The sequence below is a fragment of the Anoplolepis gracilipes genome, chromosome 5, assembly GCF_047496725.1.
Source record: "Anoplolepis gracilipes chromosome 5, ASM4749672v1, whole genome shotgun sequence".
NCBI lineage: Eukaryota > Metazoa > Arthropoda > Insecta > Hymenoptera > Formicidae > Anoplolepis > Anoplolepis gracilipes.
In genome coordinates, this window is record NC_132974.1 from 534,992 (window position 1) to 554,587 (window position 19,596).

Consider the following 19,596-nt stretch of genomic DNA (forward strand, 5'->3'; position numbering starts at 1 on the left):
GAAATAATTTGTTTATCAAGAAAGTATACATTTACGAGTGTGGGAGCGAGAAAGCGAGCTTTAGAAGCGCAAGGCTTCGTAACAAAGCACGGCCTACTTCAAAGAAAATCATTATTTGTCCACTCGAGTATATATCTGGGCTTTTGAGTAACGATAAAATACCTACAAAAAAAAAAGATGATTCCAACACTATATAATTTAAAAATAATAAAACGAATTAACGTTGCGTAAAAATGATGAGGATAAGAGCGATTTTCAAGCGTAATTCAAACATTATATATAATAATAAATAAAGATTTTTAGAGATCTCCTTTTTTTTCGAGAAAAATAAAAATACAAATTTCAAAATTGACGGAACTGTTAACAACGATTAATAACAAGTGCAATTATAAATCGATAATATCTTGCCGCTTAATCGCATTATTCTGATGAATGTACGCTAAATCTCGTGCTTGTAAAGCGTGAAATTCTGCCGTTAGCTATTTTACCAATGAATATGTATGTATATTGCTTCGCAGAGCCGTTCTAGGAAATCAAATCTCTATTGTATGTAGAGTGGAAACGAACGATCCAACATGAACGAACGCCGAAATGCACGAGGCGCATGTGCTATGTACAATGCAATCAACATCTCTTTCCGCATACTTGAATTTTTTACATTGATTTCAAACTAATGGAAACGCTAATTCTATCATTAATCTTTTATTTGTATCGTAAAGAAATCCATTCGCGTAATGGATATCAGCGCTGATGTAAACCACCTTTACACAAATTTTCAGCATTTCTTATATAATATTATTATATTTTTAAGATGTATAGATTTATATACTTGAGATAAAAATTTAATTAAAACTTTAATACTTTATTATATTAATTTCGGAGCGGACATGGAGTGAAAGAACCAATTAACTTTTCTCAAACAGAAGGAGAATGCTCGAAAATTGCTAAAACTGGATAATCTTCGGACCAATGCTTTTTCTTTAAATATTAGAATTAATCCCCAGCCAAAGAGCGTACGTGAAATATTAGCAAAGATACAGTCAATATTTGAAGATAAAGTTATTCGGCAAAAGAGCTCTTTCAAAATTTTATACATCTAGAGAAAATTTATAAACGAGATGGTCTCAATGAAAAATATATACTATAAGCTTTAATCCAGTCAAACAATGTATAATATATATGTATATACGGTGTTCAAAAAATATGATGCCTTTTGTGCTCAACTATATATTATAATAATTATATAATATATTTATTATATTACACTACGCAAAAAATTAAAGGTTCCACTTTCTTCCATATGAAAAAAGGCCCATTTTAAAGTAGTTGTAACTTCCTTAAAAATAATCGAAATAAGATCAATAAAAAAGTATTTCAAACCTTGAAGTTTCTAGTTTTAGAATCATTAAATGAATTTCAATTCTTTCTATTCGTTACAAAATTACATTGTAAGAAAGCGACGTCTGTTGATTAAACAAATGTTTCAAAAGTTCGTCCAAGAATATCAAATTAAAAAAACAATCCTAACACTATTTCATTAATTGGGTGTTAAAGAATAGAGTTTTAGCTTTAATTTCTTTTTTTAATAAATGTTCTATAATTTTTTTTCGCCGAGGTATTCATTATTAAACCAAAATCGAGCTATTGACTTTAAATGCTTTTAAAAAAATGATCGTACAATAATAATTAAAAAAGCAATTTAAAGAGAAAAGATAGCACTTTAAAATCCTCCGATCGTTTTTTCAATCATTATTCATTTTTAAAGCGTAATTGTTACTTAAAAATCAAGTAAAAATTACACTTTTATCTTTTTTTATTTAAATCAATGAAAGTTAACGAAAAAACGTTAAAATTTTCATGAACTCTACAACATTTACAAGTAAAAAGCATTCAAAAGGCCAAAGTGTTAAGTGTTTTTTCCCTACATTTCAAAAACTTAAATTAATGATTATTATACAATCATTTTTTCATTAGTTATATACGTTCAAAGTCAACAGCTCAATTTTACTTTAATAATGAATATCTCGGCGAAAAAAATCATAGAACATTCGTTAAAAAAAAAGAAATTAAAGCTAAAACTCTGCTCTTTAACACCAATTAATAATATGTTAGGATTCTTTTTAATTCGGTATTTGGACAAACTTTTGAAAAATTTGTTCAATCGACGGACGTCGCTTTCTGACAATGTAATTTTGTAACAAATAGAAAAAATTGAAATTAATTTAAAGATTCTAAAACTAGAAACTTCAAGCTTTGAAACGCTTTTTTATTGACTTTATTCCGATTATTTTTAAGGAAGTTGCAACTATTTAAAAGTTGGCCTTTTTTTATATGGAAGAAAATGGCCCATTAATTTTTTTGCGTAGTGTAATATAATAAATATATTATACAATTATATAATATAATTATATAATATAATAAATACATATATTACAATAATATGACGTGACTTACCGGCACCAAAAGCCTGTTGTCCATTTTTGTCGTCGGTCGGGGTACCCTCTAAACTCGCGGGACCGCTGTCCGCACCACCGGTTGCACTGTGAAAATATTTTCCCCGTGAATTCCGCTGTTTTTATCCAATAATAGTGTTGAGTCGTCGAATGTGAAATATTGAATTTCGAAAGCTTCCGTTATATAAACTTAAACACCTTTTGAAAATCAAGTATTATACAAGTGTTGCGATAAAGTGACGTGATTCTCTTACAAAAGTACCCTTAGACTTTTATGTCTGCAATTTCTCAAACTACGATAAATTTGGGGTGGAAAGTTTATATCAAATATAACATTATCATATGTGCGACTTTAAAGGAATAAATGCGATTGTAAAATCATATATCAGAATTACTTACGTATTTTTAAGATCTGTTTTCTAAACGGAATGATCAAACGATAGATTATTTAATACTGAATAGATATTTACAAAATTATCTCAATAATGAGTTTTAATTTTTTTATTTATATTTATACCACATTTTAATCAATGCTTTTTGCTAGTAATTAATAATGTTTCAAATTGTAATTAGAATTTGAATAAAATCAATATTTCTGACGAATTTAATCGTTCGCACTTTTGATAAAATTACAATTTCTTTAAACCAAACGATCAAAAATCTTAATTTATTTTTATTTTTGAACAGATTAAAAAAAAATAATAACAAATCAGTGATTTTCAAGAAAAGGTACATAAATATTAAAAAACATAATTTTATAAGGAAGTATATCAAAGATTTTAACGTGTCATTTTTATATGTTAAATATATTATTTTAGATATTATTGTTAGACATATCCAAAAGTCATTCTATATAGCTCAAAATAATTCCAGAAAATCACTACTTATTAAATAAAAAACTTATGATATTTTAATTATTTTAAGTGTATGTACCCACTTCCTTAAAGTCAATGTGAGAAGAAACTGCATTAATATAAAAAATTAAATATCTAGAATATAAAGTTAAAAACACTGGATACTTTTATATTTTAAACTTCTCACTTTTGATGGAATTAAGAAAGATGTGAAATCCTTAAAAATACCTTGCAAGTAAAGCAATTAAAAATGAAAAATGTTACTAGAATTTTTTGCAGGATTAGATAAATCCAATATTTTTTGGGAAAAAATCCATGTCAGAGGTAAAAATTTGTATTTTCCGAAAAAAAATTAGCAAAAACTGATATTTTCTATTAAAAATATTAAAATAACAAAAACCTTTATATTCGTCATATTGAGAGAGTATTTTTTAATTTAAGCTTTATTCAAAATAAAATCTGTAATAGATTAAAATTCAACATATCAAAAAAATTAGCTTTTCGTTAAAAAAAAAAAAAAAAACAAATAAACGCGAACTAGAACTATATTGATGAAAATATTTAATTCTGTTACTATTATATTTTTCTTAAAACTAAAAATTAATATAAAATTAAAATTAACATTTATATTTATACTTATTTTATTTATTATATTTATTTTGTCCAAAATTTCTGTTTTATAACATCACATACTAATTTGAAGTAAAAAGGACTTTATTGTTATATTGATTTCATTTCGTAAACTATAGTGATGAGTGTGATTTATTAATTAAAGCGAAAATATCTTTTTACATAAAGTTATTTAAAAATATATTTTATTTTTACATGTTTAGTTATTTTTCCGGCCAACCCTGATTTTTTCCATCACACATCTTATTTTCTCGGAATACTAATTAAAAATGAGTGATGAAAAAGCGTTTTTATGCGCATGCAACAATCATCAAATAAAATGTGAATACACAACTACCTGCTTGCATCGTCATCCTTCACTTGTTCACCAACCGGAGCAGGAGCCTGACTCTCTTGAGGTACCTGGCTCTCCTCTGTCTCAGCTGACGGCGGGGCCTCGCCCTCGCCGGCTCCGGCGCCGCGGCTTAATCCGGGTATACCACCGCTCAACCAGCCGGACATTTGATTCTTTACTCCGGCGAACATTTCCAATTTATTGCCCTTCGGACTGCGAGAGACAAGAAAGAGAATCGTTTGAAATCTGACGTTTCTCAACGAAATCTCAACTGCAATTCCGGGATAAGGGAATCTCGCAAGATTTTATCACGCGCCTTTTTCACCCCTCACCGCATATTTTAGCGAAAAATTGAGACCTTAAAAGGGTTAAAGATAATGGAATGCGAGAGCGAATTATTCGCGTCGGTGACAAATGCCAAGATAATTAATTAAACATACTGAACAACGCTGGCGTGACTCTTTGATGTGAATACAATGGAAATACGCTGTGTGACTAGTAAACGCGACCCGATTGTAACGCCATTTCCTGTCCAGGGGGGGAGGGGTGTTATAAAATGTACACACGATACACATTTAGAAAAAAAGAGAGAGAGAGAGAAATGGATTTAAAATAAACTACATCAGACTCACAAAACCAATTAATTCGATTAGCGAAGGAAACGGATTAAAACGTGATAGTTCAGATAGAACTTCGAACGCGACTCTTTTAATCGCTCCCCCAAATTCCGGGAAATAAAAGTTCGCGTCCGTTTAAGAACTTTCTTACTCGACCAAAAATTTACGACCTCGTCGGAAAGAGAGAAAGAGAGAGAGAGAGAGAGACGTGAAAGCTGTGATTTATATGCTATCACCTTATAACAAAGCGACTAATTATTATTAGACAAAGGACTTGCCAGCGAAATAAAATTCTCAGCGGTACTAATTACATTGTGAATTTCCGGGATACACAAGATAATTAACGAGAATTCTGAAACGCATTACGAGAAACAACATTATCATATACAATTTAATTCGCGTATGTAATAATGTATAAACATATTATATAAAATAATGAATGATAATAGAGACTTATTTTAAATATAAATATTTTTTTAAACAACAAGGTGTCTACTTAAATCTTGTCAAAAAATCTCCTGAAAATTTCCTGATTTTTCAAATATTTTTATTCAAGATTCCGAGGAAAGAAAATATTTTAAAGATTTTTTTATGCAACTTTCTAAACAAGTTTTTTTTTTATTATATTCGTTTTTTTTTAATGCTTTTTCATGACTATACAAGAAAGATACGCATGAACGTTTTTCACTTGCATAACATTTTCTTTTTTTTTATCACTCAAAATTACAATAAAGAATACGTACTCTTCATTCCATATCGTTAAAATATTAAATATATAAGCAAAGATAAATATATGTTTATGATATATTTTAAACACATAATTCACTTGATTTGCTGACTTTACAATGTAAAAGCAAAAGTATGAAAAAGGGGGAGATTTGTTTTCATTTTCTGAGAATCCCGGTAAAATTTCATGAGAATTCCCTGATATTTCCATGTACAAAAGGAATCTCTGAGAATTCCAGGTTTTCCATATTTTTCTAGAAAATAGACACTCTGAATTATATAATAACGGTACATAAAAAGTATAATTTAATATACAAAGTAATAAAAATAGAAGAAAAATTACTCATATACACACATATGGTTGCCATGAAATTTTGCCAAATGAATCTCAATAATATCGAGCGATATTATTGCCGAGGCACGTACATCGCGGTTTCCATTTCGTGAATTCCAGTATATATTCGCCAGGTGGACGTCGGTCGAACATGCGAGGATTGATTTTGCGCAAATCCTCCGATCTCGCTTTATGTGTATATTGACATTCGACGCGCACTAAGTCGCATGACGCACGCATCATTTCGCGGTAAACATACGATCGAAACGCGCGTACCCTGAGTCCACGGTTACGTTGCGGTGCGTCATTGAAATCGCGACACATATACATTTTTATTACTGCTTATTACAAAAGACACGTGTCTGTGTCGTAATATACAGTGATAATGGCTCATACGTACTTATTTAAGGATGTTTAGTACCTATTTTTAAAAATATAGGAATTTAATAAAATTTGCACAGATTGTTCTGATACATGTTCAGAGACTTATAAAAAACCTGGAGTTGATTCACTGAAGCAATCAAAAGTTATATAACGATTTAAATTTGCAATAAATTTACCCGTCGATATTATTATAAATATAATTATTTTGCGGATCTAATTATAAGTAAAAGTATTAATATAATTATAAATATAATTATTTTTGTCCTTTTTATCTTATAAAAAACCTGTGATCGTGTTGATTTAAGAGCTAAAATAGATAGAAATAATAATAATAATAAATAATAATATATATAAATAATAATATTTCTCATTATAATTTAAGAAATATGAAAATTCTCCGAAAAAAAGCAACAGAAGTTCGAAAATACATTTCTACACTCTAGCTATGAATAAATAATAAGATTTTATGCAATCTTTATAATAATCATATATTAATATATATTAAGATATATGAGAAAAGTATATATTCGTCAATTTCGACTACTTTTTGCTTCGATTGTAGGTGCTAAACATCCTTAAAAAAATTCGAGAAAAAAGGAAGAATTTTCGAGAATTATTCGGAAAAGTAAAAATTGTTTTTATTACATTTCAAAGTCACATTTTTCTTCTCGATATTGAGAGTGAAAATAAATATGCAGGTGCGTATATTGAAAACCATATACGACAGCAGAGTAAAATAAAAAATAAAAGATTAAAATGGAGAGAGCCGTTTAAAAAGGCATATACTTGTATGTGTGCGTTTTATTCCTACAAATAATAAAAAAAAAAAAAACTAAATATGAGAGAATTCCTTGTGAAATTTTTCAATCATCGTACGTTATAAAAATATAAATGTAATTTCGCTAAAAGTTATACGCACATAATTTAAAAGCTCCATTGGTCATACGCATAATGACCCATCAATATACGTCAGTAAAAATTATCCGAATTCTTTCAAATATATTTGCGTCAAACTAGAAAATTAACTGCACACGCGTATCAATAATAATAAAATTTAATTGTACATTACAGTAAATATTTTATCGACATAAAACGCGTCATAGTTATTCTACATAATCTTGAATTATTAATTGACATGCAATTAAAATTAGATAAGACAATTATAACATTCGCAATATATATATATATATATATATATATATATATATATATATATATATATATATATTTATATCACCACAAGAGTGCAGAGAATTATTTATTAAGTAAAGAAATTATGTTTATTAAAATTATATAGATGTATATATTATTGCGACTTAAATACGTTCGAGCGATTCACGCCTGATAGGGATGACGTTAGAGCTCGAATTTTCCAAAGCGTTTATACGGCTACGATAATACGATCGTTAAATCTTTGCACGAGCAACAAAAAAAAAAGGAATTTCGAGAAATCATATAACTGGAAGCACGCAGAATCGCGAGTAAATCCGGCGAGATATCGTAGCGAGAGTCGCGCTACTCTTTACGTAAGTCGCGGGCGTTATTGATCTAATCTCGGAAATGCATCCGTCGCTTTTCAACGGCGATTGAGTAATCAACGGAAAAATTACACACCAACTTGCGAGATCGAGTTTCAAAAACGCCTTTATTCATAATTGACAGTCGTTCGAATCAGGATTTTTCACTATCCTGTAGAAATTGAATCACACACACACACACACACACACCCACGTACATAGGTTTCAAATTTTCTTATCATTAAGAAGAGGAAAAAAATGTACTGCTCTATCAAAGTTATATTATCCGACTCGAGAGAGGATCGATTTCGCGGTTGCGGCTGACATTTCGCGAGCGCGTTTCGTTATCGAAACGAAAGAGACCTGTCACGCGCAGACAGACAGACAGGTCAACGGACTGGCCCTCTCCGATATTGCAGGTTATGGCACAGATAACAATAACGAGATATATTGTACCTGGTATTTTTCTCGAGATCCGCGGCGCTCTCGACTTCCGGGGAAGCTACCTTCTGCTCGCCTCCTGGCACCTCGCTGCCGTTCTCGGGCTTCTTCCCCATCCAATTGGACACCTGATTCGTCAGGCCGGAAAACATCTTGCGACGTGCGTTGTCAAACGGAGTTACTCCTGGAATTTGCACTCTTCTCTCTCTCTCTTTCTCTCGTATATAGATTTATGTCCTCTTCTCGCTCCCTCCCCCGACGTTTCTCCCTCGAATTACTCGGCGGAATCGAACGCGAATGTCACCGAAGCCCTCGCGGGACTGGAGTGACGACGGATACGCGGTGGCTTTACGCTTTATCTCGTCCGTCCTCGCGACAGCGCAACCCACCACGAACTGCGTAAGTCGCTGTCGCACGTGCACGCCGCGCACCTCGCACGGCGCACACGTCGCCAGACGGGGCGACGGTGGCGCCCGGCTGGGTGGCCTTGCGCGGCCACTCGGCCAACTAAAATCGCCGACGTCGCATCGATTGCGCGACGCGCGCACCGTCGACTGTCATTGTCGCCGCTGTAAATTACGACGCACGGGAATTAATATACGTATGCGCGAGGCGATGACTCTTTCTTTTTTCAGCCAATGCGCTCGGATTCTTCGATTAATTGATTACAATTTTGCAGCCGAGATGGCCAAGTCGAGGGAGCAGTCTGCTGGAAAATTTGTAATAAGAGACTCGCTTTGTCAACGGACATCAGTGAATTTAGGATATATATATATATATATATAAATATAGACAATTCTGCCAGTTAAAATCTATAATTTATATATATGATCCAAAAACACTGTTGATGATATATTTTATGAAAATAGATTTTCGTTTTATAAATCTAAACGTTCCGATAATTTTGACATAAGATAAAGTCATAAATTTCATCAACATATACATGTAAGTATATATGTATATGTATATAAACAATATTTCGCGACAACAAATTTTGATCTGTTGTATTCAAATTTTATAAAAATTAATATTACAATAATTAATAACACAAATTTATGAACTTAAAAATTATTCACGATTATTCGTAATCTTTATTGTATCCATAACATGAGATTGTCGCGGAAACGTGATAAAACTCGCCATTAATCAAATAGATGAATGTCTACCTTGATCGGTGATGTGAAATATCTGTGTATACTGGGATGATAAGAATAAACGTTAACATTATTAAAACACGATATTGAGCACGCCATTTTCCTGAATCAAGATTGGAAACATCGCATCTAACAACTTACCATATTATCCATAATATTCGCACATAATCCAACGTTTTACAGATTCAACTTGCGGCTGAGATCATTACACATTTCATAACACAATATTAAAAATATCCATAATTTATTTTTCAACTGATCAGAGCGCGAGGCAGAGTTACAACAATAGTAAGTGGGATATACACATTTGTACAGTGGTTTGTTCGCCTCTAAAACGTCGTGTTAGTGTCGATATGTCGTACGGAAGCACCGCGAGATTCTTTTACGTCGCGAGATAGAACGCACGTGGTGCGTGACATATACGGCCGAGGACATAATATGTATGTATGTACAATCGATGGGATCAATAATATATAGGTACGATGTGGTCGAATTTGTAATGTCCGTAATTTGCGAGACTTGGCAAGACTCCAGTCGATCATGATTGCACTTAATCTAATCGTACAATATTGATTTATCTCACGTATTTATGTCAACCTATCACAGTTTGGCACCCAAAAACTCAATCAACATTACGTAAAACTTGTAACGTTCCTTTTACACGATATATCAGATATTGTGAAGATGTTTAAAAGACGTACTAAAACGATGCCAATTAATTGTCAATCAGGTGTCATCAGATTCCAGACAGATTTAATTCTTTTTAGAATTGTCTTTTTGTGTTATCAGAATGCCTAATCGTTGACAGATCTGTTGACATATACATTCATATGTACATACGATTCTAAAAAGTTTAAATTAATGTAACTTAATGATTATCTTTTAATTTTCACGTTCGTCATTAAGATATAATTGGTCAGATACACTAGACGTCACATCACTATCCGTCTCGACCAGTTAAATAATATAATGTGAACGTTTCGCTAAACGCGAAGAATTAAAATATATTTTTATTTTCGACCCCTAGGAATGTATATCTAATACAGTTATCATCAGTGAGCTACGTCTGATGAAGTTGCCTTCGCAGCCTCCAGAGGTGCTTGTTGGTGTTGATACCTGAAACAAATATTGTTTCGGTGAACTCTCCGAGTAGGAAGCAGTTAACGATTGAAACACGACGTGTTCTGTAACATTAAACGGTATAAATAATGCAACAAGTCGCACGCAAACGAAACAGAGAAACAAAAAAGTTGGCAGACTCGCTTTTGCTTAACTAATTCCTTTGACAGCTGGCAGCGTTAAAAGCTTTACAGAAACGCATGTAAAGATAACCGAGAAATCTACGTTTTAACGTACGTTAAACTTATTAGAGAAACGATTAAACTTAAAACGAAACAGGAATAATAAAAACGGTGCTTAAAAAACATATAAAATTCTCGGAGCAAATATCTCAAAATGCAAATTTATTAAAATTTACAGATAACGCAATTTAGGAGAGATATCAAAATATATTATCTATTAGATTATCTATTATATATTATATTACATTTATATTATTTATTATATAAAAAATAATATATTATATTCACCTTAAAGCTCTCGTTATTTGATATATAGCCGTAAACGCGACGAAGAGGTTCACGCTAAAGAGGCCCCAATTTTTTGGGATGATAACTAGCGAATATCTGGTCCAAATCAACCCCGTGATACCCAAGGCACCAGACTGACTAACGGAAATCTTCTCCGCAGGCCTTCGCAGGTCACCGAGGCCAGCAATGACAAGCCCCTGTAGATTGCGAAAGGAGTGATTTGCATAATATTTTTTAATCATCGCATTTAAAAAAAATAAATCTCTTTTTGCATTACAGTGCAGCACATTCGTTTTAAATTAATTGCATTTTCGTTTGAGTTTTATTAATTTATTTTTTACAAATTGGCAAACGTACATAAATAAGGAATTATTTTCGCTTTAAAGCCGCTAATGTAATATGTATGGGTATAAACAGCGAGACCAGACGAATCGAATAAATTGTGTTCGCTTGATATAGATGTCACGAATTTTACATTTATACTATTTTTAATTTAGCGCGACATTATAAAATGTCATTTCCCGTTGATATAAAATATTCAACGAGACTTGATTTCAATAAAACGCATATTTTCATTAAAAATAAAATACACAGTATATATATATATATATATTATTTTTATTATAAAATATTTTTACATATTATATCTTATTTTATATTATATTAAATTTAATATTATAAATTTAATATAATATTATACATATATCGGTATAGTATGAATGAATGCGTTTAGAATATTCCTGGTACACATCTACATTTTTGCCAACATGTTACGCAATTGCCTTGAAGCAAAATTGGTTTGTATATTGTCATATGCAGGCATGGCATTATACAATATTGTATTCTGTGACAACGGTTTTTTAAAAATCGGACAAATAAAAGAGCGATTTTTTTTTTTTTTTTTTTTAAGACTAAGAAAATTTCAAATGTGAAATTGAGTATTTATTATAAAAATCAATATAATTTGTATTTATAAGATAAATATAATTGAGTTCGAACTTATTTCGACTTTTATTTATTAGTTAATTTATATCAAAATCATGACGGGTCAATAAAATTGATGTATTATAAGCATAGAAATGTATTACTAACCCATTTAAAAGCTGGTGCCCAGAAGAAAATGGTCTGTGGACCTAAAAAAACATGGTAATTAATGTAAATTACAGAGAATATATTGTAACACTCTTATAATCTGCAATTAGTCAAATTACCATGCCTGCAACGTATTTTCCTCTCCAATTATCTCTCGCGTGCAATTTTTTAAAGACACTCGACGTTTCATACACACAGCAATTTTAATTTCAAATAAAAGATAAACACAGACAAAAATATATTTATACATAATATTTGAACACACGGCCAATATTCCACTGCAGATAAATATAACAGAACCTACTCAAATCTTATAAAAAAATTTCCTAAAAATCCCTCAATCTCTCAGATACTTTTATTCAAAATTCCATATATTTTAAAGATATTGGTATAATTTTTTAAAATAAGATTTTTTATTCTATGTATTTTCTAATGCTTTTCTCTCATCCGAAGGAAAAATACAGAGCCACTTAAGTTTCAACAGAGTACCAAATTTGAAAATATACTAAAAAAAAACTGATTAGATTTTTGTAAACATTTTTCATTTGCATATAACATTTTCATTTTTTTATCAAAAAAAATACAACAAAGAATGTGTACTACATATTCAATATTTTGTTAAAACAAAATACATAAACAGAAATAGCGATGTACCAGGTATTCTATTTTAATTGTTCCAAGCAAATATTTCGAAAAATATGGAAGATATGAAAAAATGTTTTAAACATGTTAGGCTCATGCTAACAACTTTTTTCTGAAACATTTTGCCATTTGCGTTGGGACAATTTAAATGGGACATCCTGAATATTGTAATATATTTTAACAAGTAATTTATTTGCTGACTATTTACAAAGCGAGAGTAAAATAATTATTTTTTAAAAGAACTTTTTTAACAAATTTCCAAAGTCCGAATAAAATTCCATAAAAATTCTCTGATTTTTCACAAAATAAATTTCACGTTTCTCTAGAGAATAGACACTCTGTTATTATATTTCTGAAAAAATGCAATAAAAATAATACTTCTATTAAATCTAAAAGAATCATGAAATAGCTAAACAATCCAGAAAGATTATTTCAAATCTGTTACTGAGAAATCTCTTCATTTTTCTGCTAGCTTTACAAATCTTGTAAAATAAAAAAATATATGACTTTTACTTCAATAAATAAATTATTAAGAGAATAGACATCCTATAGATATCCAGACAACACGCAATATTCATGATAGATATTTATAAATATTTACGAAAATATATTTTTTTGAAATATTATATAAATATTTTATACATATTTTATAAAAATCTTTATTCTCGACATATTTTTAAAATATAGATAAAATATATTTTATATAATATTTATAATAAGTAAAAATTTAATATTTATAGGAATTATTTTGTAAATATTTCATAAACATTTTGTGCTGCCTGGATAATGTCAATGCGACGACACATTCTCGCGCGCTGACCGATCTTATTCGCTCTATTTATCCGAGCTTCCGCTCTAATAGCGCGAGTGAATTCGGTAGAGAGTAGCTTTAGCATAGACATGAAACTCTGTAGCGGCCTTGTCTCCATTCATGTTGGAATTCGGTGAAGGTGCGGTCGTTTTGGCACCAGCCATGTGAACCGCATTGACAAAAAATAGGACAACTTGACATAAAAGATCAGATTCATAAGTATTTAGATTAATGCAACTTCTATTCTTTTTATTTTAATATAATATTTATTATCTTTATTATCAGACGGCACAAAATATTTATAAAATATTTATAATAATTATTTAAATATTTTATAAATATTTTTAAGATTTTAGATTGTGTGAATAGACCATAAATATTTATTTTTTACTTATCATAAATATATTAATATAAAATATTTCATCTATATTTTAAAAATATATCGAATAAAGATTTTTATAAAATATGTATAAAATATTTATATAATATTTCAAAAAAATATATTTTCATAAATACTTATCATAAATATTATGTGCTGTCAGAGCTATACGTCTCTATCAGCACATGTTCAAATGATGTCCATAAAAGATTCATAGCATATTAAAATATGTTTTAACATTCTATGGATCTCCTATAAACATCTTTTGAACATGTGTGTACTGATAAGGGTATTAATCTAATTTATATTCCGTCAATTAAATATTATTTTTATTTTATCTGTAACAATAATTAATTTTCTCAAAAATATCTGCAATTTGTACAATAATCTGGTATGAATCACGCGACATATGCATATCAATAAATATCTTCAAGTACTCTTCAGTTTGATAATATCGTGGAATCGATAAAATTCATAATAAAAGGGTGCGACTATAGTGGAAAAGGATAAATCGTGCGATATGGAATTTATTAAAAACCGATATGCAAACACGCACACAAATATATACACGAGATACTAATTTAAGAATGCGACGACCTTGAAGAAAGGCAATTGTACGAGGCGCGTGCCGGCACTTCTTACGCAAGTCTTACGCGCGATAATAAAATGCGGAAGAATTACGCTTGCGTCAGCGATCGATAAGAGAAAGCGTCGATATAAAATCACGATTAAAAGTGGAGCAACATTTATTTCCGCCTCATCGTATCATTCTGCGCATTGATTTAAAACATCCCAGAGACGTCCAAAGGTCGAGATACAACTATCAAAGTGATAACAAAACCAGTTGAACGTCTCGTCTCAAAAAGAGAAGAAAATTTAATTTTTATTCTATGGAAAATATTCGTGCATTTTCCTCTCTCTCTCTCTCTGACACATGACACACACATACATACAAGCACACGTGCCACCTGATCGATCACTCTACTGACCAGCTGGATGTTTCCACAGAGGCTGCAGCTTTTCGGGCACGAACTTGCCGATGACGTTCATCGAATTCCTGTAGATTACCGACATGGCTCAGGTGGTGGTCCTCGAGACCCACGGGATATCGAATGATCGCGGAAAACACGATTGTGCCCGAGACGATCAACGACACGCAGTCCGCACGCTGCGACGGAGAGGCGCAAAGTGTGCCGATTGGTCGCGATGACGCTCGCGCGATCTCGCTGCCTCCCTCGACCTCGCCACGGATCCCCCTACGGTTCGTGAGAGTGAGTGGCGACCCTCCCTCTCTCTCTCTCTCTCTCTCTCTCTCTCTCTTTCTCCTTTTTAACTGTGAATTATTTGTGCGCCTGTATACGTACGCGCCAGACTTTAAATATTATTTGGCCCGATAAACTAGAGATAGTACGAGGATGGACGCGAAAATGTTGATCCAACTTATTGTATATAATATATATTAACGAGAGTCGATTTTTTTAATTAAATATTTTTTAAATTTTCAAATTAAATTAAAAAATTGAACTTTAAATTATAGAAATGAATAGAATAATTTTTGATATAATTATACATATATTATTATTAGAAAATAGAAAATAATAGAAAATAAAAATAATAATGATATATATATAATTATTATTATTATTTCAAAAATTATTTCTATTAACTTTCAAGGTGGTTTTTTTTTATTACTAAATTTTGATACATAATTTTTAATGTAATTTACGGGTACACGTTCGGAGAAGTTATGAAAGATTATATATTTAATTCAGTTATAAAATATATAACAAAAAATATTCCTTATCATTCTGATAAGACTTAGTTTTGCGATATAATTAGTAATACGACATAATCTGTTAAAAATTAATGAAATGACATGATAAGATATAATGCAGGTCTATAAGTTTTGTAATTATCGCAAACGAGGAAACCAATTTTTATATACAGGGTGTCATAAAATATCATATCTAATATCCTTTTAATAATAATAAATTTGAAGATTATTTATTACAAATTTTTAAATTTTTCCACATATTCTGGTAACTAAGCCTCAAATTAATTCTAAATAAATTTTATCCAAAATTAATTGAAAAATAGTTTCGTTATTCTTTGGTTTAACTCGCGAGGAGCCTTATTTATTCTTTTCAATCTGTTATAATGTATTGTATATATCAGTAGCATATTGTTTTTATTTATTTATATATTAATTAAATAATATAAAAGCAGAATTTGGAAAATTTTGCAGGCTTATCTTTTCATATTGTCCCATATGTCGTGCTAGAGACTTAAATATTTACTTTTAAAAAGATAAAACAAATAAAAATGAAAAATATAAAACAGATCAAAAATTTCCCCTGCTTTGTCTGTTGAAGGTCACAAATATTTTATCAGCGACTTATAAATAACGTTATTTAATCACTTCGTCAATATATTTGTGTATTAACAAGTGACAGTTACTTGTCCTTAACTCTCTTGTGAACTTGAGTTTCGATGTGTCTCCTTTTGCTTTCTTGTAATTTTCTTTTTTCATTTTGATTATTTATTCGATTTTTTTTCTATTTTCGCAGCATTGCACATTAATAGCTTTGGCATTAAAGAATTTTTAATTCAGTAGAGAAAGAATTTTAAATAAAATAACAAAATGTTTTTTACATTATCGAAATGATAAAACTTATATTAGTCTTTTGCAATATTACAGCATGTCTGTTAAAAGTTAATGGAATGACATGATAAGATATAATGCAGCAAGTCAGTAATCTTTTCAATTATCGTGAACAAATACTAGAGATGAATTTTTAATATATAAAACATTTTAATATATAAAAAAATATTAGTTCTATTATCCTGTGTTGGCTTTTCAAAATTTAATTCGTGAAGTTTTCTTTTTTCAATCTGTGAATGTAAGTATTATCATGTCGTTTTATTTATCTATGTTAATTAAGCAAATAATATAAAAAAAAAACTTGACAAAATCTCGCGCAGACTTTTTTTTATAACTGTCTTATAAAATAAATCGTGCTAGGAACTTAAAAAAATTTACATTTAATAAGACAAAGTAAAAAATATAAAAAGTGTAAATAAAAATATAAGAAAATATAAAAAAAGACAAAATAAAAAATATAAAAATTTTTATTTACGCAGATAAGTTTACTGCCGGATAAAACAATAAACAATAGACTTGAAGTTTCCATCACGTTTGCTCGAGAAACAAGATTACAGGACATTTTCATCATAAGAGATACAAAATATGGTTGTCATATAAACGGTATTTACTGTATATGTCCTTGATATAAGTATAATTGAGTTTTATATATATATTAAATGTGTCGAACATTAGAGATATTTCAATGGTGATCTTGCGGAAGACCTTGCTCTTGTTGACATTGGCCGAGAATTCCGAATCGAATACTCGGATGTTCGCCAAATCGTCTTTTACGATGATTAAATTTTCTATTAATAAAACAAAGATATTTATTCCGCATTGACAATACGCTTTGGAGAAATATGACTATAATTTTGAAAAAATGTCTTACGCAAATGACTACTTTTGTCCCTGACATGGATTTAAATTAACTCCATAATTAAAGTTTTGATTATATAAGTGCGGATTATATTTTATAATAAAATCAAGCAAGAAAATTTTTTTTATTAGTTTAATTAATAAACAAATTAAAAAATACTCAGCTCTATCACGTTGTATTGCAAGTATCAGTAATTTTCAGTATATCATTTTTGTTTAATGTAAAGATAAGGCATTCACATGTATTATTATATAAGCCCTACTCTATGCATTAAAATTCTTATAAACAGATATGATTTCTATACTTTTAATTATTAATCACTTTTTAGTAATTTAGCATTTATATATATATATATATATAATTTTTATGTAATATCACCTTTTTTCATAAACAACTGACAATCCGCTCTTATATAGTCAAAGGTTGAAATGACTTAATATGTGTATTTAATCGCGTATGTGTATCAACATTACAAAAAACACATATGTTATTATATACATAATATACATAATTTTTATTATATCGACTTATGTTTGCAACAATAATTAAAATATACAATACAAAACGATTTTAAGTAACATATAAATAAAAAATTTCGAAAAATGAACTTAGGATTAAAATATATAATCGATCAGTTATTCGTTTTTTTTTCTAACCAGGACCCTTATTCTCGAAACCGTGAAAAAAGTATCACACACAAAAATGACTCTACCCAATTTCTAATTGGTGCATTTAAAAGTATACATTAATCAAGGATTGTACAGAGTAATTTTCGCATGCGATACTTTTTTCACAGTTTCGCGAATAAAGGCCCAGCTCGGCTGACTTGCGCTCGAAAATTTAATAAGATTAAAAATTAAGATATATATATAAATGTTAAAAAATCTATTACAAAATTGTATGTTATGTTTATTTTACGTAGTTAAAGGTACAAACATTTGAGTTTGATAAAACTTTTTCAGTTCCTATGTTTCAAATATTAAAATAAATACAGTCTAATACAATTAGATAGAAAAAGTTTCACAATATAGTTTCGTAGGACAGCAATATAAAAATGTCCATCTGTACTGTATTATATTTATACAATATTATAATATTTATACATATTTATATATATACATATATATATGTACACAGATTTTTATTCGAGGCTGCGAAGGAAGCGTTAAACAACTTATTATGAGCAAGTTTAAAAAACAAAGTTAACACTTTAGTTCGCCTAATACTGCTTCTGATAAAATAAAAATAAAATAGGATGTAAGAAAATGATGTAAGAAAAAACTGAAAAAAAAGAGGAATAAACAGAAAAAAATAACGATTTAAAATTGTTGAGCTAACTGACGAACAAGCTATTAAATTATAAAAAGAAATAGATAATAACAAATTATTATAGAAAAATAAGTTGAAGTCTAACAGCGGTAATATATATATATATATTACCATATATATAAAATAGTATTATTACATCGTACAGATGCACATTTTTAAAAAGCTGTTACATATTTATAATGTATAAGGCACATGAATTATATATAATAAATGCCATTAAATGTCATTAATTGTCATATATACAATTAATCGACTCGGATGAGTCTAGTGAAATTCATGAACTGTCACATTTATCAGTCTTATATTCGTTAAATCTTTACTATAAAAGCAGTGGTAAAAAAAAAAAATGTTTGAAATCTTTAATATAAAAAATACTATTGTCATAAATACATTATTCATTCCAAAGAATTTTCTAAAATACTTGTAATAAGAGTGATGTAGCAATTATCAAAAATCAGTAAAAACTTGCAAAAGGATAAAAATACATCGGTGAAATATGTTTGGCAGCTTAATAAATAATTTTATGGCGCGATGGCACAAATATATATATATTAGTTACACCAGTGCTCGGAGTTAGTTGCCCTTTTTGGGCCGATTTCCGAGGCGCCACCTCCTATTCCCCCACTAGCGCTCGAGGCTCGACAGCCGAGCCGCCGAACGCTATACTTCAGGTGTGTAACTATAAGAAATATATTGAGGTTCGTATGTTACGCCACAAATCATTAAAATTTTTCTTGCTAAATAATTTTTATTTTTATAAATAATTATAAATAATAAATAAAAGTATAT

The 19,596-nt window shown here is 29.7% G+C and overlaps 2 protein-coding genes and 1 long non-coding RNA gene across 9 annotated transcripts in view; 1 reads left to right on the forward strand and 2 right to left on the reverse strand.

Moving 5' to 3' along the window:
* Sap47 (Synapse-associated protein 47kD) overlaps positions 1–8,706 on the reverse strand; it is a 115,124-nt gene extending 106,418 nt beyond the window's left edge. For 2 of the 7 annotated variants that reach the window (XM_072892864.1, XM_072892869.1), the window contains exons 1-3: positions 8,306–8,705; positions 4,272–4,484; positions 2,455–2,540 (exon numbers count right to left, since the gene is read on the reverse strand). In XM_072892864.1, the coding sequence (XP_072748965.1) occupies positions 2,455–2,540; positions 4,272–4,484; positions 8,306–8,442 (436 nt within the window). In that variant the 5' untranslated portion in view covers positions 8,443–8,705. Of the gene's footprint in view, positions 1–2,454; positions 2,541–4,271; positions 4,485–8,305 lie in introns of all 7 variants that reach the window. The other 5 variants (XM_072892868.1, XM_072892865.1, XM_072892870.1 and 2 more) reach the window with 5 other exon arrangements.
* A 965-nt stretch (positions 8,707–9,671) lies between these two features.
* LOC140666091 (uncharacterized) lies at positions 9,672–15,161 on the reverse strand. Its single transcript, XM_072892880.1, has 4 exons — positions 14,947–15,161; positions 12,126–12,166; positions 11,034–11,230; positions 9,672–10,560 (listed from the first exon to the last, which is right to left on the reverse strand). The coding sequence occupies exons 1-4, from the start codon at positions 15,029–15,031 to the stop codon at positions 10,497–10,499; spliced, it is 387 nt and encodes a 128-aa protein (XP_072748981.1). The 5' UTR covers positions 15,032–15,161; the 3' UTR covers positions 9,672–10,496.
* A 1,084-nt stretch (positions 15,162–16,245) lies between these two features.
* On the forward strand, positions 16,246–17,739 carry LOC140666159 (uncharacterized). The gene is made up of 3 exons (XR_012046720.1): positions 16,246–16,469; positions 16,656–16,857; positions 17,099–17,739. It is a non-coding gene; the product is annotated as an uncharacterized lncRNA (long non-coding RNA).
* The last annotated feature ends 1,857 nt before the right edge of the window (positions 17,740–19,596 follow it).

Bases quoted from the DNA above. Each gene is read 5' to 3' on its own strand.
- LOC140666091 (XM_072892880.1), bottom strand. From the start codon at position 15,031: ATGTCGGTAATCTACAGGAATTCGATGAACGTCATCGGCAAGTTCGTG. The intron at 11,231-12,125 runs GTTAGTAATACA...CGCAATCTACAG, and splicing joins GGGCACCAGCTTTTAAATGG to GGGCTTGTCATTGCTGGCCT. The intron at 10,561-11,033 runs GTGAATATAATA...TATTTGTTTCAG, and splicing joins CAAATAACGAGAGCTTTAAG to GTATCAACACCAACAAGCAC.